We start from the raw sequence: 24,981 nt of genomic DNA, 5'->3' as shown, positions 1-24,981 counted from the left end.
AGAGAGATCCCTTAGTGGTTGAGTTAGGGGGAAGTAAGCATTTGGACAAAGGTTTTAAACCTTGTTCAAGTTGGTGATCCCCAACCCTCTTCACTTAGGTTGTGTAAGTGAGAGTTTACTTGTATTCCTGTTCTTCATTTTATTCTATTGTTTTTCTTCTTATTCTCTTGTTCTATTTACTTGTATATTTTCAGTTATAGAGTTGTAACTTTATTTAATCAATCAATATTTATTTGTAATATTATTGCATAAAGTTGTAATATTCTTACCTATTTCCATTGAGACAATCTAATTTTTCCTAACATTGAGAATATGACATTACCATAATTACTAAAGTTGCTGACATGCCATAGTGAAAGGTTGCCCTAGTTGAGGGCTTAATTTGAACTTGGTTATGTGATAGAGAGACAATCAAGAGATGATGTTGTTTAGCAACTAAGTAGAGAAAACACTAGCTTATCGTGTAAACACTTGATTGTCTAAGTCATTGTGATTAAGATTGTATTCCATCATGCATCGTTTGTTGCAATTTATTGTGCATGCATTCATGCATTGTGTGAGATTTACTTACTGGACATTAGCTCATTATTTTGTTGTTTCCTCATTTTCAGGTGTGGCTTGATACTTTGACAACTTGTGGGCTCCGGGCTCAGTAGTAAAGACTTTTATGAATAAGATTTTAAGAAGTCCAGTATTATTGTATAAGATTAGTATAATTCGACTTTGTAAATAACCAAGTGTTATTAAAGTTTTTTTTTTTTAAATTTCGCATTTTTATGGTTTTTAGTGTTAGATGCCTGGCATATTTGTAAGATTTGTCCTATGAGTGTGCAGCAGACGTACCCGACGTAGCGGGTCGTTACATAACCGAATATTGCTGTCGACTATTGTCTGGAGATCTGTTCTTGCAATCCTCTTTGGGACGTTGTTGACTACTGATCTAAGGCTTAACTAGGTGTTGCTCTTGGAGTGGCATCGAGCGACTAGATAACTCTACAATTACACAGAATCTTGTATGAGAATCAACTACACTGTGTTCAGCAGGCTCTATCATCTCCATCTTTGATTTGAGCATGGAATTCTCCTCTCTGAAGGTTGAGTTCTCTTGTTGCATTTTTCTGAGGCGCTCATTTTTCTCCCTCATCTAGGCCATTAGGGCTGCTAGCTGAGCTTAAACGTTGCCCTCTCCTTCTTCTAGGTTTGCCATATCGATGACTGTGCGTCATTTACTCTTGATTCAGCTTGTCAGGACACCATGGTGGGTGCCAAATTGTGGAAGAAAAAATATACAATGGTCAATAGTATAGTTCACGAGCATTAACAACCTGTAGAACAAATGAAGAAAGGAGAGTGAATTCCTAGGGACACCGGGTTGGTGCCAATTGAAGGAACTCTGACGGTCAAGTTAGTAAACAGATTAAATATAGGAAAAAAATATATTGAGAGTAACATTGTCATAGCATGGTGGCGAAAGCCTGATCAAAGTGATTAGATTTTTTTAGTTAATTTGGACAGCTTTAAGAGTGTAATGTTTAAGTGAGTACAAATTGACTGAAATTGCAATGCTCGCAAGAAGGCCTAGGCTTTGGTATTTATAAGCCCCTTCAAACTTATGTTGCCCAACTTCTAGTGAGCGAGCTTAAGAAGTGGACTTCCTTATTTTCAGGATGAAGACTATTTGTTCTGGATGAGTTGGAGACTATTCCATCTTATGGTGTTTTACCCACGTGTTTTATCATCTCCTCTTGGCCTTGTCATTGAGTGTATAGTTATATTTTGGGTTGGAAAAAGGGTCAGGGCCTAATCTTAAACTCTTGGTGAATGGGTTATGACTTGTTTAGTTCATGGACCAGTGTTGGGCATATGGGACTAATAGTATAAAAAAGCTACTTTAACGACAATTAAATAGTCTATGTGCTTTCGTGGGCCATTCTAATTATTGAGACAATAATATTACTTTTTGGGCCTAGTGTAATATTTAGCCATTATAAGACCATAATAACATAAACAAGACAACTCATAATATATATATATAATATTGTTTTAAACATATGCAATTCATTTCATAGAAATTTTGTGGGTTTAATGGACTCAAATTTTGAGTTTTCAAGTGGACAACTTGATTCTTTGTGTTGTTTTACAATAGAAGTATCAAAATATTTGTTGAAATGAGTGTGAGAGTGGGGATTTACACTTTCATGTATTTATTTTAGTGCGCGAGGAAAAGAGAGGAGAAGAAAAGGAGAGAGAGAAAATTAAGAAAAATCGTGTGAGTGGAATTTTGGTCCAAATCTCTTTTTTTTTTTTTTTTGAAAGAAAACAGAGTAAACAGAACCAGAAACACAACAACCAAAAGGAAATTACAAAGGAATTGGCTTTTCTACCTCAAGAGCAGACAAAGCAACAGAGGGAATTAACCCATTCCAAACAGCATTGACACCAGAATCCATAGTGTATTTTGCTAAAAGATGACCCACAGAATTGGAGCTCCTGCCTTCAAAGGAAATACCTCTGCAACCCGTCGAAGACACCAGCGATTTAATGGCCCAGACCAAACCTTCAAGATCACTACAGCAAACATTCTTGTTATTAACCAACAAAACAGCATTCAAACAATCTGATTCGATAGTAAAATTCTCCAAACCCAAAGCAGCCCCAAATTGAATACCCTCTTTGATTGCTAAAAGCTCGGCCGCAACAGGAAGGAGAGGGAAGCAAACCATTACGCCCTTTGCCCCCAAGCACGCGCCTTGCTCATCTCTGGCCACCACCGCCGTACTCCACTCCCAGCCATCCGAGGACCTGCCTACATCAACATTTAATTTTACCCCACCAGTAGGCGGAGGCTTCCACCTGGGAGGATCTTTCTGAAGCCCATGACTCCCCCTTTTGCAAGACACCTCCAAAAAATTCGACCAATACCCGAAGCACCACTCAACAACATCTCTAGGATTTGGCATGAAATCTCCCAGAACAGCTCTATTTCGGAGGTGCCAGATCTGCCACGATATTACCACAAAAAGCTCCAAGTTTTCTTTTGTAAGTGTATTACGCATGAAGTCAAAAAATAAAAGGGGGTCTTTTTTGTTACACCCTTTGACCACTTTCCAGAAGTTGACCAATTTCCAAATCTTAGTACTAGCCTCACACTTCCACAAAGCATGAACAACATCCTCCTGGGTCCCACAAGAACATCTGTTACAAGTAGCAGATGAGTTAATATTCCTGCAAAACAAAGAAAAGTTAGTAGGAAGCCATGAATGGCCAAGTTTCCAAAAAAAGTGTTTGATTTTATTTGCGACTCTCAACTCCCAAATTGATTTCCACAGTGCCTCATTCAAACCCATCTCTGAACACTCAGGAAAAGGCTTAGAACTCATGGCTAGATGGTACCCACTTTTCACACTATATTCACCATTGTTTGTAAAATGCCATAAAAGTTTGTCAGGCAAATGATGCTCAGAACAAGGAATGCCCAAAATGAGCATCGCGTCCTCTTCATTAAACAAACACTTGATCATCTCCACATCCCAGCAACCATCATTCTTTTTTAGATCAATGACACGAAGGCCACTAGGTAAGAACGGCTTGTCATAAACCATGAAGGAGCGAGGACGGGGGATCCAAGGGTCCTCCAAGATTCTAACATTATTACCATCCCCAATGCGCCACCTAGAGCCTTGTTTAATAATCGAGTTTCCCCACATAAGACTTCTCCAGACCGAGGAAGCCTTCGACCCGCACTTTGCTTCAATAATGCTAGTAGAAGGGTGATAGCAAGCCACCAAAACCTTAGCACAGAGAGACGAAGGATTCCTAAGGAAACGCCAGCACTGTTTGGCAAGCATTGCTTGATTAAAAAAATGTAAGTCCCTGAATCCAAGACCTCCCCTACCTTTATGCCTACACAAGACCTCCCATTTGCACCAGTGGATTTTCCTCTTTTTCTCAGTGGAGCCCCACCAGAATCTAGCCGCCATACTATGAAGGCAATCAATAATCTTTTTAGAGATTTTGAAACAACTCATAACATACGTAGGAATAGCCTGTATGATTGCCTTTATGAGGACCTCCTTTCCCGCAGCGGAAAACAGAGACCTTTTCCAGCCCTTCAATCTTTTCCAAACTCTATCTCTTATATTATCAAAGACTTCACGTTTATTTCGCCCAACAAAGGAGGGGAGACCCAGATATTTCCCAAAGTTTTCCACCAACTTCACCTTCAAAAGGTTAGCGAGTTGAGACCTATCATCCAGATTCACCAACTTACCAAAACACACCTCTAATTTATCAAAATTTATAAGCTGCCCCGACGCCTTAGAATAGGCACTCACTATCTCCAAAAACTTCAAATAGTTCCCTCGATTGGCATCCAAGAAAATCAGGCTGTCATCAGCAAAGAAGAGATGAGAGACATAGAGAGAACCCCTCCCAAATCTGAGGCCCGAGATACAACCATCAGCTTCAGCTTTACGAAACAAGGCAGAGAAAGCTTCAGCACAAAACAGGAATAGAAAAGGAGACAAAGGATCTCCCTGTCTCAGACCACGAGAGGGGATGATGCTTCCCTTAATATCTCCATTAAGCAACACAGAAAATCGCACAGACCGAACGCATCTCATCACCTTATCCACCCAAAGACGGCTGTACCCCAATTTAATCATGACTTTTTCAATAAACTTCCATTCCACTCTATCATAAGCTTTAGCCATATCCAGCATAAGGGCCAATTTTGAACCATTCCCATACAAATTCTTCCTCATACAATGTAATCCTTCAAATCCGATAATCGCATTGTCTTGGATAACTCTGCCCTGAACAAAAGCACTTTGAGCTTCATAGATGGTGTCAACCAGAGAACTCCTCATCCTATCCGCCAAACACTTCGAGATAATCTTATAAATAACATTACATAGGCTAATAGGCCGGAACTGCTCAATCTTAACCGGTTTGTCCACTTTCGGGATGAGAGCAATCAAGGTCTCATTAAGGCTAGCCACCGATCCACCACCATTCAGGATTTTCAAACACACATTCACCACATCACTCCCCACATTGTCCCAATACTTGTGATAGAAAAGAGCCGGTAACCCATCCGTACCAGGGGCCTTGGTAGGATTCATATTTTTAATAACATTTACCACCTCTTCTCTCGAGAAATCACACTCCAAGAGAGCATTTGTTTCTTGCGAAACCTTTGGATCAATACATCCCAGAACCGCCTCCATGTCGTCAGTGCTAGCATTAGAGGACTTAAAGATATTTTCAAAATAGCCACAGATAATCTTCTCCACCAACACTTCATCATCTTCCCAGCAACCCGAGCTATCCTGAAGGCCCAAAATCGTATTCTTCTTTCTTCTAGCAGAGGCCTTATGATGGAAATATTTAGAATTGCGATCCCTCAGTTTCAACCACAGGGCCCTGCTTCTTTGACACCAGAACATCTCCTCCTTATCAGATAAGCAATTGATTTTGTTCTCCGTTTCCTTGATCTCTCGCCATAAGTTAGGGTTGTTTGCCTTTGATAACACAGCCAGCTTCCGCTTAGCAGAATTCATCTCTTTATTCCACTCCTTCTTCTTTTTCCTGTTCCATTTGCAAAGAGAAACTCCACACATACGAATTTTGTCCACAACCCCCACAGGATTGGAAGTAGGGCCAGTCCAATTCCAGCACTCTCTGACAATGTGATTACACTGATCCTCCTCACACCAGGCTTCTTCAAAATGGAATCGCGTATTTCTTTTCTTCAGACCACACTTATCACCCGAACTAAGAGAATCGAAACAAACCAGGAGGGGCCTATGATCTGAACAAAACCAATCCAGGACAATGACCCTAGCGCCAGGGAAACAGTTAAGCCATTCCATATTACACAGTGCCCCTATCCAATCTCTCCATGATACCCCTACCATGCCACGTCATTTCCGACCCCACATTACCAAAATCGATAAGATGGTTGTCATCAATAGCCCGCCTGAATCTATCCATAGCAGCCGAGCCCCTGATATTCCCACCACGTTTCTCATTATTCGAGCAAATTTCATTGAAATCACCCAAGCACAGCCAAGGACCATTACTCAAATCATTAATCCTTCCCAGCAGCTCCCAAGAGTGAGCACGAAGAGTCTGGTCAGGATTACCATAGAAGCCCGAAAACAACCACGGTAACATACCATTGCCCGCCACCATTGCAGCTATATGCCCACTGGACCACGATAAGACTTTGACATTTAAATCACCACTCCAAAATAAATGAAGACCTCCGCTCATCCCCACTCTATCCACCGCCCACCAATTATCAAACTTCAATCTGAACACCAATTTCTCTGCCTAGAATCTAGAGAGCTTTGAATCCATCAGAAAAACCAGATTAGGTTTATGAGTCACAATAAGGGATTTAAGGGCATTGAACGTCCAGGAATTCCCCACCCCCTGGACGTTCCAACTTAGGATTTTCATGGCTCCCGGCGGTCTTTCCTAGCAAGACCCGCCGATAAGTTATCAGTCAAGGGGGATGAGTTATCCAAAAAATCAGAAGACCCATTCCCCAACTCCACCCCCAAATCCACGTACTCAGAACCATCCACCCTTTCCTCATGGCCATTATTGATACTATTGTCTTTACTAGAATCCAGAACCTGCTTAGTTTTGGCACTCTCTCTTGCCTTGCCTTTAATGGAAATTTTTCTCCTCCTCTGTTTTGTTTTATCCCCTCGAACTCCTTCAGAGAAACCCATGTGGACATCAGTTAACAAATTCTGGGAATTCAGCAACTGGGTCCCACTTAATTCACCATGACAAATACTGTTATCGCCCAAACTTCGCGTTTTTGAAAGGGGAATAGGATCACATGTAGGAAAATTAAATTGCCTCCTTTTTTTGCTGCCAGACCCCTCCTCAATTTCCCCAATAAATTCTCCATTTAAATTAATTCCAATATTCCACCTTTTAGTCAGCACTGAATTCTCCTTAATTCCCTCAAGATCACTCTTAGTACTTGGAACACCCTCTCCACGTGTCACCGCTTCACAATTTAGCCCCTTTACTCCATCAGCCGAAAAGTCCTTCTTGGAGCCCGAAAAAGAAGCCTCCTTCATTACAAGGTCCTCTTGAGAAATGGACTGCATTAAATGTGATTCAAGAACCGTCTTCTCGCCTTCTCCCCTTTGAGACTTCTGGGCTTCCCCGCCAGCTGCCATCCCCGACGTCGGCCGTTCAGAACCTTGCGGACCGAGGCCAGCTTCCATGGCCAGAGTCTCGTTTTCATGCACACGCCCAACACCCGCTTTCACACAAGTACCGTCTCCTTGTTCACCCTTCTCCTTTGACACCACCCTAGCCGAGCCCGCGTTATTCAATCTGTAGGCCCTCTCATCGAAGCAGTTCTTCATGTCACTCTCCATCCTTAACCACGGACCATAGAGTTTCATGGCCGCACCCAGCTTATCCTTGATACGCACCATTTTGAAACGACATTCCTTCTCATCGTGACCCCACCGACCGCACCCAAAACACAGTAGAGGCATATCCTCAAACCGCAGCTGGATCCATTCTTTTTTCCCATTCACAGGTATAAATTTTCCAACAAAAATGCTATCGTTCACCGGGAATTTGATTTTCAATCTAGCGTACCCATTCAGCAGGATCCTATCGTTGTTTGTCCACGGCACTTCCAAAATCTCCCCTGCCATTTTCCCAATTCTTTCAACATTAACCTTGTTCAAAGCCAGTGTTGGGAATCCATAAACCTGAACCCAACAAGGGACTCCGTCCAGCTTCGCATCCTTCCACTCCCCCGTATTTGGCCAATCCGCAACAATCATGAAACCCCCATTATACTGCCAAACCCCTTCTTTGCAAATCCGTTGAGCATCCGAAGATTAATCAAAGGTGAAGCCCACATATGTACTGTGCTTATCTCTCATCAGAATTCTCACATGCCACTTAGTGTGTTTCCAGATCCTACCAAAGACCGTCTGGATGAAAGACCTGTTACATTGTTTTTTTGCAAATATTCTACCCAAAATTGCCTTGGATAAGAATCTATTGTTACCTTCATTCACGGTACCCCAGTCCTCCTCTTCATCAGATAACACCTCCACCATTTCGACAACATCTCTCTCACAATCGACAGAAAGCTTATTAGCTTTTGAAACAATTTCCTCCAAAACCTTACCATTGTTAGCCATGAGTTCTAACCGGAACCAAAGAAACCAGAGAAAGGAAATCAAAGGTCACAGGGACGTGTAGCATAGACTACAGGTCCAAGTCTCATTTACAAGCATTGATTTACAATAGTTTTTAATTTTAGCAATTTTTCACTTATGGGATATCTTTAAACATAGATGTTCAAATTTTCCAAGAAATTTAAATACTTATTAAATACAGTGTTGACAATTTGAAACAGATGGTGTATTTTAATTGGAGGAACATGTAATATACAGAAAAACGGACCAAGAACTGGTTGCTGTCACCTTTCCATGATACCAATTAAATTATTTGGAAATTTATTATTGACTGGTAATGATTTGAATATTTTCGTGGGCCCAGCTTTGAAAACGTACGTGAAAAATGTTATTCTGAACAACCTTGTATAACTACATGAAAAGATGTTCAGTTATAAGTGCTTTATTTTGTAATATATTATTTAATACCATCTGTTGGAACAACAGACAAGTTGTTGTTTCTCTTCTATATAAAAAAAATGCTTAAATAACGAATTTTTTTTGTCTTGACCAATTGTTTTAATTATATTAATATAAATTTAAATATTATAAAATATTATTATGATAATAATAGATAATGATAATTTTTTACTAATTATATTAATATTAATTTAAATATTATAAAATATTATTATTATAATAATATTTAATATAGGAATGGCAAAATGAGTCTATGGAGCGGGGTGGGTCGGGGCCCCGACCCGGCGGGGCATCATTGCCCCGGTAAAATTGGGGCAGAATTCGGGGCGGGGCTTTGACTCGCCCCGCCCCGATATAAATTCAGGCGGGTCGGGGCAGACCCGCCCCGATTACTTTTTTTTTTTTTTTTTTTTCTAAGTGAGTTATACTGATTACTGAACTGAACCCTTTTTTTCCAAAGCCAAAAACGAAACCTTCTTCTCCATCCAAACCAAATCTGCTGCTGCCGAATGCCGATCCAACCTCTGAACAACCAGGAAGAACATGGTCAATGAAGTTCCCGCCAGGATCGACGCCACTAATTTCCATCTAGGAACGTGTTTTGCCCGTTGATCGACGGTGTATCCCGCCACCGTCACCTGCAAAGTTCTATTCATTTTTTCAGATGGGTATTGCTTCTATTCATTTTTTCAGATGGGTATTGCTTCTGTGAACACAAATTTTGCATGTAAAGTACTTTTGAATTCAAGGGTTTCTTGATGGTTCTTTTGCTAGGTGCTCATTTTCGTGTTCTTGTCTTTGCTCTGCTGTGAAGTTTTGGCTACTGATTCATATGGAACTTGATGTAATAAACAATCCAAATGCAGCTTATGAACTTGATTTTGCACTCAGATTCTGTGAAATTATACCTTATTAGTTATTTCTCTCTTTTCTATTATGTATGTATTGTTCAACATTGATAAACATGTTTTTGTCAGCCTTATATTATTGCATCAGGTTTTCTCCTTCTTGTCATCGTTCAATTGTATTTCATGAATTGAGTTTACTCATATAACATAAATCTTAGCAACATTATGGTCTTTTCTTTTTTTCAGGTTTGCATCTTTGCCTATGGTCAAACAGGATCAGGCAAAACATATACCAGTTGGCTAGAAGCTGTTTCAATCCAACTGTTCTTTCAGGCATACTGTGGCTGTAAGCATATATTGCTTTCCTTTCATTTGCATCTACATAAATGTTGGTTATTTAGTCAAGTATGCAAACTCAAATAGTAGAACAGTTTGTTTATGACATATCTAACCATATTTTTATTTTCATATTTGCTTCGATTGCGGTTTGATAGTTTACTGGGTTTTTATTTTCATTTTTATACGTATAATAAACAAAACCATTATAGATGATTGAAAAGAAAAGAAATAGAAGAAACTAAACACTAGATAGAATAAATTATTTGTTCTCTTTTCCTTAAAAAAATTTGACTAATCTCTTTGATGACCAATTTAACAAAAAAGCAGCCATCTTAGTCTCTAAGACTTGCCAGAACCAATAGTCTTCTTAATCATTAGAGTCTTACATCTTTTCAGAAGTACCAGTCAACTTCATGGAGCCCATTACATTTCACCAGAAGTTTCATTGTTGACTTTATGACTGTCATATATCTATCTATATGTTATTTCCTTGACATTTATTATTTTTGGAAGTTTGAGTTGAGCCATAAATATTCAATCGGTGCTGTAATTTTAGGCCTTGGTACTGTTCATCTTTGATTCATGAGACATGAAATTCTTCTGTTCTGTTGTGTTTTGCTAGACCTTAAATAAATGCAAAACAGTCTTAAATAAATGCAAAACTTAATGTTCTGTTCTGCTATGTGTACTTTTGTTTTGTGTTTTGGTTGGGGTCATTGATAATAAAAGGTTTCATGATGATTATTCTACTCAGGGACCCTGCGGATTGTGTTTCATTAGGACTGTCAGTGGCACTATTTTCTTGGTCAAAGCCTTTACTGGTTAGAATTTATGTGTTGTAATCTTTAAGTTATATTTATACATATGTATAATATTTTTGGAGCCAAGCATTTCCTAATTGTTATGTAAATATAATGTAGGTTAGATCAAACACTAAACATGTCTACCCAAGATGTTATCGAATCTAATTTTGTCGATGATGTTGATTATGTTCAATCAACACATACACAAGAGGCATATTCTCTAGGAAATACAAGAGGTGAAAGTGAGAGTAGAAGTACTAAGAGAAAGAGAACATCTCCTGCATGGGATCATTTTACATTGCAAAAAATTGATGGTATACTGAAGGCAGTTTGTAACCATTGTGGGAGGAAATTAGGGGGAGAGAGTAGTAATGGGACTAAACATTTGCTTGCTCATGTGAAAAGATGCCCAGTAATAACGGAACAACTTGCCATGAATCCTAATCCTAATGCAAGTCCTTCAGTCACAACTTACAATTTTGATCCTGAACTAGGGAGAAAAAAGTTAGCTCAAATGATCATTTTACATGAATACCCTTTATCGATGGTTGAGCATAGTGGTTTTATAGACTATTCAAATACTCTTTGCCCTATGTTTAAAATGTTGTCAAGGAATACAATTAGGTCTGATATTTTGAAAATGTACAAGGTTGAGAAGGAAAAATGTAGCCAAATTTTGGAGAAGAATAGAAGTAGAATAGCTATAACCACTGATATGTGGACTGCCAATCATCAAAAGAGGGGATATATGACTGTGACAGCTCATTTCATAGATGACTCTTGGAAGTTGCATAGTAGGATTATAAGTTTTAAGTATGTACCATGCCCACATGATGCTGTAACACTTACTGATACATTGAGTTCGTGTCTGTCTGAATGGAATATTGAAGACAAGATTAATACAGTGACTATGGATAATTGCACGACTAACGATGCAATGATTCCACTTTTGAAGGAAAAATTTAATTCTAACTGTTTCATTTTAAAAGGAAAGCTACTTCACATGCGTTGTTGTGCGCATATTTTGAATCTTATTGTCAAGGATGGCTTGTCTGTTATTGGTGATAGCATTGACAAGATTCGAGACAGTGTTGCTTATTGGTCGGGCACACCAAAGAGGTATGAGAAATTTGAGGACACTGCTCGTTCTCTTGAAGTGGCATGTACTAAAAAGTTATCACTTGATTGTCAAACAAGGTGGAATTCAACATACTTGATGCTCAACATAGCTTTATTGTACAATAGAGTATTTGAACAATTAAAACTACGTGATTCTAGATATGTTAGAAATGCGCCATCAGAAGATGATTGGATTAGAGCTCAAAAATTGTGTGACTAGTTGGAAGTGTTTCATGAGGTGACAGAGTTGTTTTCAGGAACCAAGTATCCTACAACTAATCTTTTTTTCCCAAAGATGTGTTAAATTAAAATGAGAATTAAAGCATGGATGACACTAGATGAGCCCTTTATTAGGGACATGGCAATATGAGATTGAAATTGAGAAGGTCCGCAAGCTTTGTTAGGAGCTACTAGAAGAGTACAGTTCTAAGTTTCCTAATCTTAGAGAAAGAAGTCAGCAAATGGATAGTGTATCAGCATCTTCTCAAACACAAATAGATGATCTATCTAACTTTGACACATATGTTAGAGTTGCATATGGTGTAGAGAATGTGAAGTCGGAGTTAGAACTCTATTTGGAAGAGAAATTGATACCTAGGACTGATGAGTTCTTTGATATATGCAATTATTGGAAAGTAACAGGACTCAAATATCCTGTGTTGAATATGATTGCCAAAGATATATTTGTTGTGCCTATTAGCACTGTTGCTTCGGAATCTACATTCAGTACTGGCGGTAGACATGTGGGTTCACACCGAGCGAGACTTCATCCTTCTACATTAGAAGCATTGATATGCACTCAAAATTGGTTGGTAAATGACAAAAAAGGTAAATATACTTATCTTTATATATATATATAAATTCATATTTTATTGTATTATTTCAATATTAATTTTTTTTATTTTCTTTACAGAAGCGACTCTACTAGTCACCATGAATGATGAAGATAATGATGTAGATCCAACTATGGTACTAAATTAAGTTTTTATAAGTCATCAAATAAATTATTAACTTCTATTTTTAATACATTTTTTTTTTTGTAGGAGCCATACATAGTTGATCTTGATGATTAAGGTAGCAGGTCAATAAAGAAGAAGAAAGTCATTTGATTCTTTTGACGCATCAAAAGTGGAGTGCTATGTTGCATATAATAGTTTATTTTACTTTGTTCTCTTGAGAAACTCTCAAAAGTGGAGTGCTATGTTGCATATGATAGTTTTATTTTACTTTGTTCTCTTGAGAAACCCTTATTATACTTGGCGAATTCTTGATTTAAATGATGATATAATGATATGATTTAATACAAGTCTCTCGTGTTACTTATATACATGCATAATATGTAAAATTGACATTATATATGTGGTTTAGAATATTCTTAATTTTAAATAGATTTTAAGTGTAAGATTTATAAAAAAAAATATTCCATAACTACTCTATGAAAGAATTGTAAATATTAAAAAATATGTTTTATTTAATTATCCTTATTCTTGTAATTATTTTTGTAAATTATAAAATAAAAAATAAAATAAAATATTTGAAGGTGTAGTTGACAAGAAGTGTAAAAAATAAGGATTGCAATAAAAAAATAATTTAAGTTTAAAGAGAATTCTAAAATTAAAATTTAATATTTCTTAAAAAAAAAAAAAAAAGACAAATGGGGCGGGGCAAACCCGCCCCGATTAAGATAGGGCAGGGCGACCCGCCCCGCTTCAATAGACTAATCGGGGCGGGGCGGGGCGGAAGCGGGGCGGGGCAGACCCGCCCCATTTACATACCTTTAATACATATATCAATATAAATTTAAATATTATAAAATATCATTATAATAATATATAATCTTAATTTTTATTAAAGGAATTATTATTTAAAAAAATTATTATATTATATATATATTTAAAAAAAGTATAAATAATATTTTTGTTTAATTTTTTATTTAATATATTTATGTCATTTTTTATATATAATATTATTAATTTATTTAAAATTTATATGATAATAATATAAATTTAATAAATATAATTAATAAATTTTATAAATAAAATTAAGTAATTGTGCATTAAACATTAGTTGTATCTAGTATATAACATATACATATAAGCTAACATTTATATTTTTGGTACGCATGAGATTGTATAATTGTTTTACACTGCCACATAATTTTAACATATGACATCTATGAAAATTTGAACGAATAATTGACTTTAAAAAATAAAAATGTCAAGGGTAGAGAAATGTCTTCAAATACTGCCAACGCAAAAGATTTTTCTTCCTACATAAATTAATTGCATATTAATTAAACATTTCACACTTCAACTGAAATACATTAATAATTGGAGAAAAACACCAAATAAATAAACCAAAGCTGATAAAGTTTGAATAATATGTATTTATTTATAGCTACGTAGGTTCTTGCTTATGTGCATGTCTTCAATAGTTTTGCTTTTTTTTCTATTTTTTGATGAATGCCTTCAATCGTTTCAAGTTTCAACATGAACGGTTATTATAATTTTAATAATAATATTCAACAATGGATGCACCCCATTTAATGGACTTTTTAGGGTCTGCTATCATATGATTGAGTCATGATCAAATTATGCATCACCACATTATAGCATACTCATATAAATTTTAATTTTTTTTAAGGAAGCAATCATTAAATAATTATATTGAATATACAAAAAATAAGTAAGAATATAATATAAATAAATGTGAAACTACAAAAAATTACATATAAATATTAAATAAAAAAAACTAGCATGACATAATCATAAAAATTTACATGAACTAAAATGTAAAAATAAATTACATTAACACTATGTTTTCGTAGGAAGAAGGAAATCAAAATAGATGAAAAAATGCAGAAAGAAGCTATTTGGGGTGCTCAAGACCTTGAATAATAAGATGTAAAAAAAATGAAATCCAAAAAGAATTCAATTTTCTCATGATTGAATTGAATCAATAAATTCAAAATTCTTTTTCTAGAATTAAAACTTAAATGTAGTATAATTTTTTAAAATTTACAACAATTGTAAATATCTACAAAAAAAGAAAATATGAAAAAAAGTCTCTTATCAAATTTATGGAAAATATTTTCGTCTATTTTTTCTTTTTTATTTTCCCTCATAAAAATTTTCCTTATTAAAATTCAAGGTCCAAACAATGTCTAAATAATTGTGTTGACACCGTTTTTCGTTAACTTAAAATGTAGAGCATGTAAATAGTAAAGAATTATGACCAGAAAAACACAATAAAACAAGGAGAGTTTTTTACGTGGTTCAACAGTTAACTCTGCCTAGTCCACGAGTCTTTGTTATTAGAACTTAGGAAATTTCTGGAAATCCTTCAGGGATGAATTCTCCAGAGTTTCTCTCAAGACCACAAAATTTCGGTCATTTACAAAGGTATATGACTTCTCTATTTATAGAGAAAATCTCATAATACTATCCCACACGTTTTGGGAAGTTATCCTGTATATTAATAAATTTAATGGCTTTAAAGCCTGTAACTCCTATATACAAGGAAACGCCCCCTGAAGACCAGGGGGCGTGTAACCGATTAATAAATATCCCTTTTATTGTAGGGAAGTTACAACAGTAATATCTCTTGAATGCATGGATTGTGTCTCTTCAAGTGACCTATTAAGTCGTTCGAGATCAGCAATCAGCATCATGTCCGTCTAAGTCTCTGAGCAAAGTACAAGTTGTCTTGTTTCCCCGAAATCAGTTCGGAGAGGGTAAGTACCACCGAGGCCGCCTTACCCCGAGCTTACACTCATGCCAAGGTCGGGCCACTTGATCCGAGGTCATCTGACAATGGACGTACTCCGATGTTCTTCGAGGCCGCCCATCTTTGAGGTTGCCACTTGCTTTGATGGTTTGGTATCTAGGTTACGAGCATGTATTCAAGATATTGTGAGCTCACACTTGACGAACCAGCTTTCGAGATCACAACTCTCAAGGCTCGAAATCTGGGTGTAACATTTTGCCCCCTCAAAAGTATTTGTTCGAATCCTATGAGAAGGAAACTTTTGAACTACTTTCTTCGGGAACCACACCGTCACACACACTCGAGTATGGACACGCATCAATTGGGTATTGCTCATTCAAGGTACTCGAGTACCTTGGAAATCTGCCCACGATCGTTCGCCTGCCATCTTTTCGGCACCATCTTGTCATTTATCCCTGGCCGTCGGATTTGATAAGGATTCTGGCCAATGGCTCGGATTAATTCCTTTTTTACCACTTCTGATGGTCTATATATAAGACTCCAGTCATCTGCTTCCTCTTAATTTTACGTTTATCAGAGAGAAAAGAAAAGAGAGAAAAAACCAGAGGCTTGCCCAGAAAGCTTTTTACTTTTGCATGTTTTCCCAGCCAAAGAAGCAAAGGACTGCCAGCTTGTTCGAGACCATGAGATTATACTTGCAGCCTCTTCTTCAATCAACTATTTCTCTGCAATCGTCATCTTCATTGCGTAAGTATCTGATTTTTTTTTTATCAGTTTCTGGCTTTGCTGTTTTTTAGTTTCTGGGAATGCACTGGTTCATTTTTTACTTTGATGTACTAGGACGCTTTGATCGAGAAATATTAGGTTTAGGTTCTCTCATTACTGGTTCTAAATCCAGTTTATATGTAGAAAGACCCAAACATGGTCTCTTTTTTCTGGGTTTTCAAATTTTGGAAGACGTATCTTGCACACCAAGATATTGGGTACAAAATCTTGGTTTTAAAGAATGCACGATACCCAAAAATACAATTTTTGAATAACTGCCACCTTTTTCCCTGATATTTCGGGATTCTAAAAAATTAAATCCACTTCCTTCCCTTTTTCGTGAAATATACGTCGTGACACTTAATTGGGTCTCCAAGATCGAACTCATCTCGTACCCAAGCATTTCCGAGCTTGTTTCACCAAGCTCGTTATTCTCGATTCCTTGCATGCATGGCCCTCACCATTTTTTTTCTTTCTTGCTAGATGTCGCAAAATCTGGAAAGATGGTGGGGGTCGTTGCTTGCCATCCCATATTCGCCAAAAACTCCGAGCCTGGAGTCGTTGTTTACCCGGAACCAGCGTCTGATTCGTGAACACGAGCTAGCTCGCGAACAAGAAGAAACCCGAGCTCATTATCGTCGTCAAATCGTCGAGGTTATAGAGAAGAAGAGAAAAATCCTTCGAGAGGCTCTTTATCCAGAATCTGACTCAGGACCCAGATCGATCCCCCTTGATCCCAGGCTGAAATTGACAGTCGCATACAACCCGGGAGATCTTCGATTCTCACTGATGGGGGAACCCTTTACCTCACAGCCGAGGAGGGAATTTTTCGAGGCCGAGCACTATTGGAGCTCGGTTACCTCGCTAGGTCCGATAAACGATATCCTGGCCTTTCATGGTATAAGATTATCAGGCTCGCTAAGGTGTCGAGCCCCTACCTCCCACGAGCAAAGCTGCCGCGCTCCAGGAGATGGAAATCCTAACAACAAGCTGAGATACGCGGCTTGAAGCCAGGAGCACATGAAGGCAGGAGCGATACTGCCTTTGAAGTCTTTCTTCAAGGACTTCACAGACTTCGTTGGGTTGGCTCCATTCCAGCTCAATACTAATTCTTACAGGGTTCTGTCTGCCCTGAGGTTGCTATACCACGAGCTGAAGTGGGAAGGACCATCGCCAGAGGAGATCCTGTATCTTTTCTGCTTGAAAAGCAATCCCTCCCGAGCTCAAGGAGGAGATGGCTTCTATTATCTCTCGAGCTACCCCAAGGAAAAAAAGATGTCTGAGGATCTTCCCAACCATCCTCCTGACTTTAAGAAGGCCTTCTTCTGGATAGATGCCCTAGCTCCATCTCGATACTACTCGTTCAGACGGATTCGTAAGTATCCCAACCTCCTTTTTTTCTGTGCTCGGACTTTTGTCTATAGGCCCGTACTTAGTTGAAATGTATTTTATTTTCCAGCCAACTATCATCGTCGTACTCCTACTAACGAGATGAAGGAGCATAGAGAGGCTCTGCTCCAACTCCCTTATGGCAAGAGATCCCTCTCATACCTTTTGCATGAAGGTAAGCTTCGAGCTTGCGGGCTCTTGGGAAATGGCCAGTCCACCTCGGATTGGTCCAATAAAAAATATGACCGCTGGGAGCTCGTGCCTTTGCCAACAGGCATCCTCCCCTCAAGGAGAGAGGTGAGGCCCTCGCCTCCAGTTCGCTGAAGGAGCCCGCAATCAGGGAACGAGGCCAACGATGAAGCCTTGAGCTCGGGCTCGGATGATCAAGGTACAGTCATCCTAAGCTCGAAAATGTGGTCCGCCACCCTATTAAAACACAAACCCGATAGGTTAGTATTGTGCGAGGACGATAGAGACCATTTCTATGTATGGACTTGGGTAGATGAACGGGTTCATAGGTTCGATAGCTGGCTCGGGAAATACGACACTGTGTATAGCCTGAACGAGGTATGGAACAGAATAGTCGTCCAATATGGAACCAACGACTATAGGGACCTTTCGAGGTTGACGTCCACCTATAGGGAAGGTACTCCCCCCGCCTCTTCTGAAGATGGGGGAATTTCATGGTCTCCGAGCTCAAGCTCAGAGGAGAGTTACAGTTAGGTTTTTCTCCACTTGTTTTTTTCTTATATCTTCTACGTTTGTTAGCACCATGTTAAATCTTGGTTGCAACTGTGCAGGTGCTATGGACTCTGACCTTGATGCCGTGCTCTACAGTGGCGAGGGGGCTCAAAAGAGTAGGCGCCCAAGAGGCTCGCGGAGGTTAGACCGACCCTCCAAAATCCTCAAGCGCACTGAGAAGACTCCACTAGCTCCAACTACTGCAAGCACAGCCGAGGACCCGACTGCCCAGGTCGATGCATCCGTCTCGGCCGCATCTGCCGCACTTCCTCCGGCTACAATTACTCCAGCACTCGGCCAACCTCCAAGTCACTCTTGCCGTCGGCCCGACCTCACGTTGATGAGTTCGTGCTTGATAGTGCCGCCGGGGCCCACGCAGCTGTAATTGGCTCGGAAATCCTCTCTCGGGTGGGTCAGAGTCTTACGGGATTCGACGCTGAGCACTGGGAGTTTGTGAATAAGGCTCGAGACTGCAATACTCTTTATGATAAGAGTATTGAACTTACTGTCACGGTAATTTTCGCAACTTACTTTTAAATGCTTATGTGCCTTGGCTTATGTTCTAATTCAATCTCTTTGTGTTTCAGGCTCTTGTCGTCTCGGCTCAGCTTAATTATAAGCTGACCAATGAGGTGCACTTAAGCATGTATTTGGCCCAGGAGTCAAGGAATCTCCAGCTTAAAATGGCTGATGAGTTCAAGGACTCGAAGACAGAGCTTGGAAAGGTGAATGCTCGGCTTGCGGAGCTGAAGAAAGCTAATGCCAAGCTCGAGGAGGAGAAGGCTGCCACTTTCGAGATAATCGAGAGTGAAAAGGCTCGCCTCCTTACCGAGTACAAAGAGAAGAAAGACAAGGCGATTGATCAAACCATGTACAAGATCTGGGCTAGCAACGCCGACCTCGATACCAGCTTCCTGGGCTCTTTCGAGGAAGGATTTGTGGCTAAATGGCAAGCTCGGCTTGACATGGAGGAGGCTGCTCAGGCTGCTCGGGAGGCTGCTCAGAAGGACAATCATGCTATTCGTCCTGGAGAGTCTAGTGTTGTTGGTGCTGGGAAGGCTAAGGAGAATGCTCCTTCATAAATTTCACTTCGGGGCTGCGTCCCTTTATTTTTGTAATTGTTTTAATTTATGCCCGTAGGGCTAAAACAATTTCTTTTTCTTTTTGGCATTCTTTTAATATATATATGCTTTACATTTCTTGATTTGAAATGTTTTGCACATTTTATATTAAAGAATCGTGTATGCTTGTTTATTCGCACAAACATAGTTTGGATTTAGGCTCGAGGTTCAATGCATTTACGCACAGTTTGCTCGAATTATCTGCTTCCAATCTCGTTATTTGTCAAGGTCGAATATTACTTTAACCATGAACCCAAAAGTACTTGTATGGTGTGTAATGCAAACGGTTTAGTTATATCTTATTTTTTAGTTACTTTTTCTCGTCCTCGGTTATCTCTCTGAGGTTATGAGTTCGAAACTATTGTTTTATAAGATACTCCAGCCTCGATCTCGACTTAACTCAAACTGGGTTTATGTTCCAACTTATCGTCGATTAGTTTTGTTGACTGTGTTTTTAGCCAACGACGTGAGAACGTCAAATACGACAAACCTTCAAGAGAATTTAAATAACACAGACAGTTTAATCAAGAAAAGTAAATAACACACAAGATTTTATAGTGGTTCAGCCCCGTTCAGTCGGTAATAGCCTAATCCACTTAGAGATTTTATTACTTTATCTACACTCAAGATCAGATGAACCGGTGTCAACTGAGTTTCTTCAGTGTACATTTTCAGGAATACAAAAAGGGTTTCTCTCAAGGAAAACGCACTTTCTCTCTCTAGAAACTCATACCAATTTTCAAATTACCAAAAGTCCCCTTTTCTGATCCCATTAACCCTCTATTTATAGGCTTGGGATCAGAAACTGATATTCCCTTAGGATCGGGATATTTTATTACTCATATTATATTTATTACATTTAAATTACAAAAAATATTCAAAATGTAACAAAACCCCCAATTTGTGGGAAGAATGAGAGATTCCCGCGCGTGCCAAGACCAGTTCTTGTTGAAGCTGTTTCTGGGAATCTTGACTTAGTTCTCCTCTATCTGGTTGACCCATATCTCCTACTGACAACCCATGCAAGTGCTAGTCGGACACATGCATGCTGGACATATGAGTGCTGGTAGGACATACACTTGCTGGTAAGACATGCTTTTGTTGGTCGGACAAGTGCATAGTGGTAGGACATACACTCCTCTCCTCTAACATGGCACTCTCCTCTAGCATGCCATATCTCTCCTCTAACATGGCACTCTCCTCTAGCATGGCACTCTCCTCTAACATGGCACTCTCCTCTAGCAGGCCATGTCTTTATTTGGACAACCATGCACTTGCTGGACATATGCATAAAGACCACATTCTTGGGGTCTCCTCGGACCAAGATCCCTTGGGCTCTCCTCGGACCACTCTCTCATACCTCTTAGACTCTCTTCGGACCAAAGTCCGACCAGTCACCTTTTTGGGCTCACCTCCGAACCATAGCCTTGGGGTCTCCTCGAACCAAGTTCCGACCACACCCTCATGGGTGCTCCTCGGACTAAGGTCCGAGCCACACTCTCCTTGGCTCTCCTCGGACCAAGGTCCGAGCCACACTCTCCTTGGCTCTCCTCGGACTAAGGTCCGAGCCACACTCTCCTTGGCTCTCCTCGAACTAAGGTCCGAGCCACACTCTCCTTGGCTCTCCTCGGACTAAGGTCCGAGCCACCCTCCTTGGCTCTCCTCGGACTAAGGTCCGAGCCACACCTTCCTTGGACCTCCTTGGACTAAGGTCCGAGCCATGCATGGGGCTTCTCCTCGGACATGGGTCCGAGCCCATCTCTTAGGGCACTCCTCAGACTAGGGTCCGAGCCAATCACTTGGACACTCCTCGGACTAGGGTCTGAGCCAATAACTTGGACACTCCTAGGACTAGGGTCCGAGCCAATCACTTGGAATGCCATCCTTGGACCAAGGTCTGACCGCACCCCTAGAGTGCTCCTCGGACCAAAGCCCGACCACACCCCTAGAGTGCTCCTCGGACCAAAGTCTGACCGGACACACAAGGGTGTTGGCATTGGATTTCTTGGGCGCACTTAGCTAGGACACACACTGCTCCTCTTGGTCAGATGTAACACCTTAAACACCAAATTTCTTGGCCTAGATCCTTGGACATAGGTGAGATGCTCCTCGGATCAACATGCATCCGATCGGCCATCTTAAGGTGTATGCTCGACACCACATTTTTTAAACACTAAGCACCTTTAGGCCCTCTTAGGCATTTGCTTGGGCACATTGCATAGCCATTTAAGTCTTTCCCTACAAAAGACCACCAAAGCACCTTGTTCGAATCTCCCATAATTATTTTGAGAGATTGATTTCTCTCAATCAATCTTGGTGAAAACTTGACTTCTCCTCTCAAAGACAACTTTTCACTACGTAGCATTTATTTTGCATGCATTTGTTTGATTCACTCCAAGGAAGTTGATCGGTGATACATGCTTAGCCGACCAGGGAAGTTGTATCTGCTCTCCTGAGCAAGAAAACTTTTGCACCTGATCAGCTAAACTTGTAGCTGTTGGCATTTATACTTTATTTCTCTTTGTTAACTTAAAACATTCTAAGTCTCCTCTAGACTTAAAAAGTTATAAGTTTTTTGTGAATAGTAAAGTCACTCTGGTGTATGCCTTATATTTTCGCATGAGTACTTAGTTTTCTAACTTAGAAATTCTAGACATTTCATAAGTCCATGCTAAGTATACTTTCTCACACTCTTATTGCTCTAACATTTTATGAGCATGATGTTTATGGTCACACGAATATCTACTCCTAACTTGAAATTTTTAAACAAAATTCCAAGTTACTTAAGCTTTGTCAAACAAGTTAGCTTAATGGCTTTTTTGGACTTCAAAAATTTACAAGTCAGCCTAAAAACATATATATTAATTCGTGCTCTTATTGCCTGTGTTAAATTATATACCGGTATATCCCATGTGCCCCCCAGGTGATTGAGGGTTGAAAGATCCTTAGTCACTTGCTACCTGACCAAATCTGTTCGAGCAGTTAATTACTCATGAAACACATAGAATATATGGAAAATATTCTAGCAGTTGAACACTGCTTGAACATATCGACCAGTTGAACACTGCCCGATTTTACCGACCAGTTGAACACTGCTCGGATAACTAACACACATGCATATTTGTAGCAAGGATCGACCACGCTGCGCGTCGTCTCTTTTATTACTCGTAAATTAAAAAGGACAAAACATGTCTAATAACGAGTCTTAAACAACCAAAATTGTTCAAAAATAAAATGACTGGTTAGCAAATAACCAGCTCATACACCAAACTTAAATAACAAGTCTAAAAACTCGAAATCAAGCTACCTCTCTGAAAGCGGTATTTAAAAATAAAATATCCTTCGATGCTCTATGTGCATGCCACTCCATTGATTCCTGATCCTAGCACTCCTGCTCAGCATACTTCTCCTTTTCTTAGTTGCTCTCCTCAGCCAAGTGTGGACCTCCACATATAGTGTCTAAGGTAAAGTCCACAGGTCCAAGCTGCAAGGGTGGAGATCTTTGTCGCTTGAGACCAGAGTTGCTGCTACCTCCTTCTCCTTGGGGTGTCTCTGCCCGGTACTTCCTCAACTTGCCCGACCAAAGAAGAAATTCTATCTCGTCCTTGAGGTGGTTTCATTCATTCGTGTCGTGACCATAATCTTCATGGAAGTGACAAAACTTGTTCATGTCTCTCTTCCTCATCTCTTTCCTGATGGGTGGAGGCTTCTTGTAGGGAACCTCTTCTTGACTAGCAAGATATATCTCTGCTCGGCTAGTTGAGAGAGTGTTGTAGTTTGTGAATTGAGGCTCATACTTGGTTGGCTTTTCACTTGAACTCAACTTTGCTTTCTTTTCCTCATGGTGGTCAGACCCATTATTTCCACGCTTCTTTCCACCATCACTAGGAGAGTCAGTTGGTCTGGCCGGATTGTTTATGTCATTCTCCTCCTTCTCTATTGCATCATCCAATTTCATATATTTGTCCGCCCGGTCAAGAAATTGTTGAAGTGTTGAAATTGGATGGCGATGTATACTGTCCCATAGAGGACTCCGATAAATTATCCCAGCAGATATGGCAACCATCTTCCCCTCGTCTCCTACAGCAGTTGCTCTATTGGCTTCTCTCATGAATCTCTGTATATAGTTCTTTAGAGACTCATCTTTTCCTTGTTTGATATCTGCCAAGTCATTGGCATAAACTAGTGGAGATTGGGCAGTGCTAAATTGTCTACAAAACTCCTTCCTGAATGCTTCCCAAGAGGTAATGGAGTTTGGTTTAAACTTCCAATACCATTCCTGGGCAGTATCCGTCAAGGTGGTGGGGTAGACTCTACACCGATAGTCATCACTCACTCCGAGCAGTTCCATCTGGTCCTCAAACTTCCCAACATGCCTGATGGGATCTGCCTTTTTTGTATAAATTGGCAGTACCGGTGCTTTGTACTTTGCTGGTGGCTGGGCTGCTCTAATTCGAGCACAAAATCGGCTGCCACTCCGGTGGTCGATCGCATCTATCTCGGAAGGTCATTTCGTCAAACCTTGAACTGCAGCTGCTAGCATGTCAAGCTGGGCTTGGATGGCTGGTGCAACTGATGAGGTTCCAAGGTCTTGACCGCCTGGTCGGGCATTACCATCTGGCGCGCCACCGTCAAGTATTTCTACTTGACTGGCAGGGCGGTCCAGATTTCGCCCTTCGACTGGGACGGTCCTCCTCTTGTTGGTGATAACATCCCTTAGATCCTTCTGAGAAGCATGCTCTCCTACCCGATCGAACACCGTACTCTTCGATTTCCCAGAGGGCTTACTACACGGGACTTCCTCTCTCCTGCTACGCTGCTGGTCGGGGTGCAGTGGAGGCTTCTTGGCGCGCTCTGGGCAATTTTCTCCTCCTTGTGGGTTGTGGTCCTCCTTTTCCTTTGACTGGTTGGTGGGATGGCTATCAGTCTCATCACGACCATGCCCATCTTTGAACTGTGAGGTCCCCTTATCTCGAGGAGCTCTATTTTGCTCCTGCCCAGGTGGAGTCTTCTTACTACCCGATCGGTGACTTCCTGATCTTGAAGTTTCTGATCGGTGGCTCCTGGAGGGGGTCCTAGAGTGTTCCCTTTGTGTTGAGGCAGTGTGCGATCGGACTCCATCTTCCTCACCAGGTGGGTTATTACCACCCCTCCTTGGTCTATCATTGTTCTTACCACCAACTTATGTGGTCCTTGCTCCTGGAGGGGGTCCTCCTCGTGCTGCAACTTGGGCATTGGCTTGGGCCAACTGGGTAGCTGCCTCTAAAGCAAGTGTTGCTTAACGATGCCTCCGTTTGACCTCCTCCTGTTGTTGTCTGAGCTCCTCACTTCTGGCCTCCATATCCCGTCTTTGCTGCTCTAACGCAGCTCTCTGCCTGGCCATCTCTTCAGCAAACGCCTCTTGCCTAGCATGGAATTATGCCATCTCCTCCTGGAAGGCCCCCATGGCCTCTTGGAGCTCTTCAACTCCTGGAGTCAC

The 24,981-nt window shown here is 40.2% G+C and overlaps 3 protein-coding genes and 1 long non-coding RNA gene across 4 annotated transcripts in view; 3 read left to right on the top strand and 1 right to left on the bottom strand.

Annotated features, from left to right (window-relative positions):
• Nucleotides 1–2,360: 2,360 nt before the first annotated feature.
• On the bottom strand, nucleotides 2,361–5,873 carry LOC133785597 (uncharacterized). Its single transcript, XM_062224816.1, has one exon. It carries the CDS (start codon nucleotides 5,871–5,873, stop codon nucleotides 2,361–2,363), a length of 3,513 nt encoding a protein of 1,170 aa, XP_062080800.1.
• Nucleotides 5,874–10,777: 4,904 nt separating this feature from the next.
• On the top strand, nucleotides 10,778–11,980 carry LOC133785596 (zinc finger BED domain-containing protein RICESLEEPER 2-like). Its single transcript, XM_062224815.1, has one exon. It carries the CDS (start codon nucleotides 10,778–10,780, stop codon nucleotides 11,978–11,980), a length of 1,203 nt encoding a protein of 400 aa, XP_062080799.1.
• A 198-nt stretch (nucleotides 11,981–12,178) lies between these two features.
• The window catches only part of LOC133785595 (zinc finger BED domain-containing protein DAYSLEEPER-like), a 30,819-nt gene continuing 18,016 nt past the window's right edge, over nucleotides 12,179–24,981 (top strand). The window contains exon 1 of the mRNA XM_062224814.1: nucleotides 12,179–12,588. Within this exon, the coding sequence (XP_062080798.1) occupies nucleotides 12,222–12,588 (367 nt within the window). The 5' untranslated portion in view covers nucleotides 12,179–12,221. The remainder of the gene's footprint in view (nucleotides 12,589–24,981) is intronic.
• On the top strand, nucleotides 12,630–13,066 carry LOC133784266 (uncharacterized). Its single transcript, XR_009871240.1, has 2 exons — nucleotides 12,630–12,729; nucleotides 12,804–13,066. It is a non-coding gene; the product is annotated as an uncharacterized LOC133784266 (long non-coding RNA).

This window comes from Humulus lupulus, chromosome 6, assembly GCF_963169125.1.
Source record: "Humulus lupulus chromosome 6, drHumLupu1.1, whole genome shotgun sequence".
Taxonomy (NCBI): domain Eukaryota; kingdom Viridiplantae; phylum Streptophyta; class Magnoliopsida; order Rosales; family Cannabaceae; genus Humulus; species Humulus lupulus.
Note: the sequence above shows the minus strand (reverse complement) of the source record. Positions and strands in the feature narration are given on the sequence as shown.

Bases quoted from the DNA above. Each gene is read 5' to 3' on its own strand.
- LOC133785597 (XM_062224816.1), bottom strand. From the start codon at position 5,873: ATGGAATGGCTTAACTGTTTCCCTGGCGCTAGGGTCATTGTCCTGGAT.
- LOC133785596 (XM_062224815.1), top strand. From the start codon at position 10,778: ATGTCTACCCAAGATGTTATCGAATCTAATTTTGTCGATGATGTTGAT.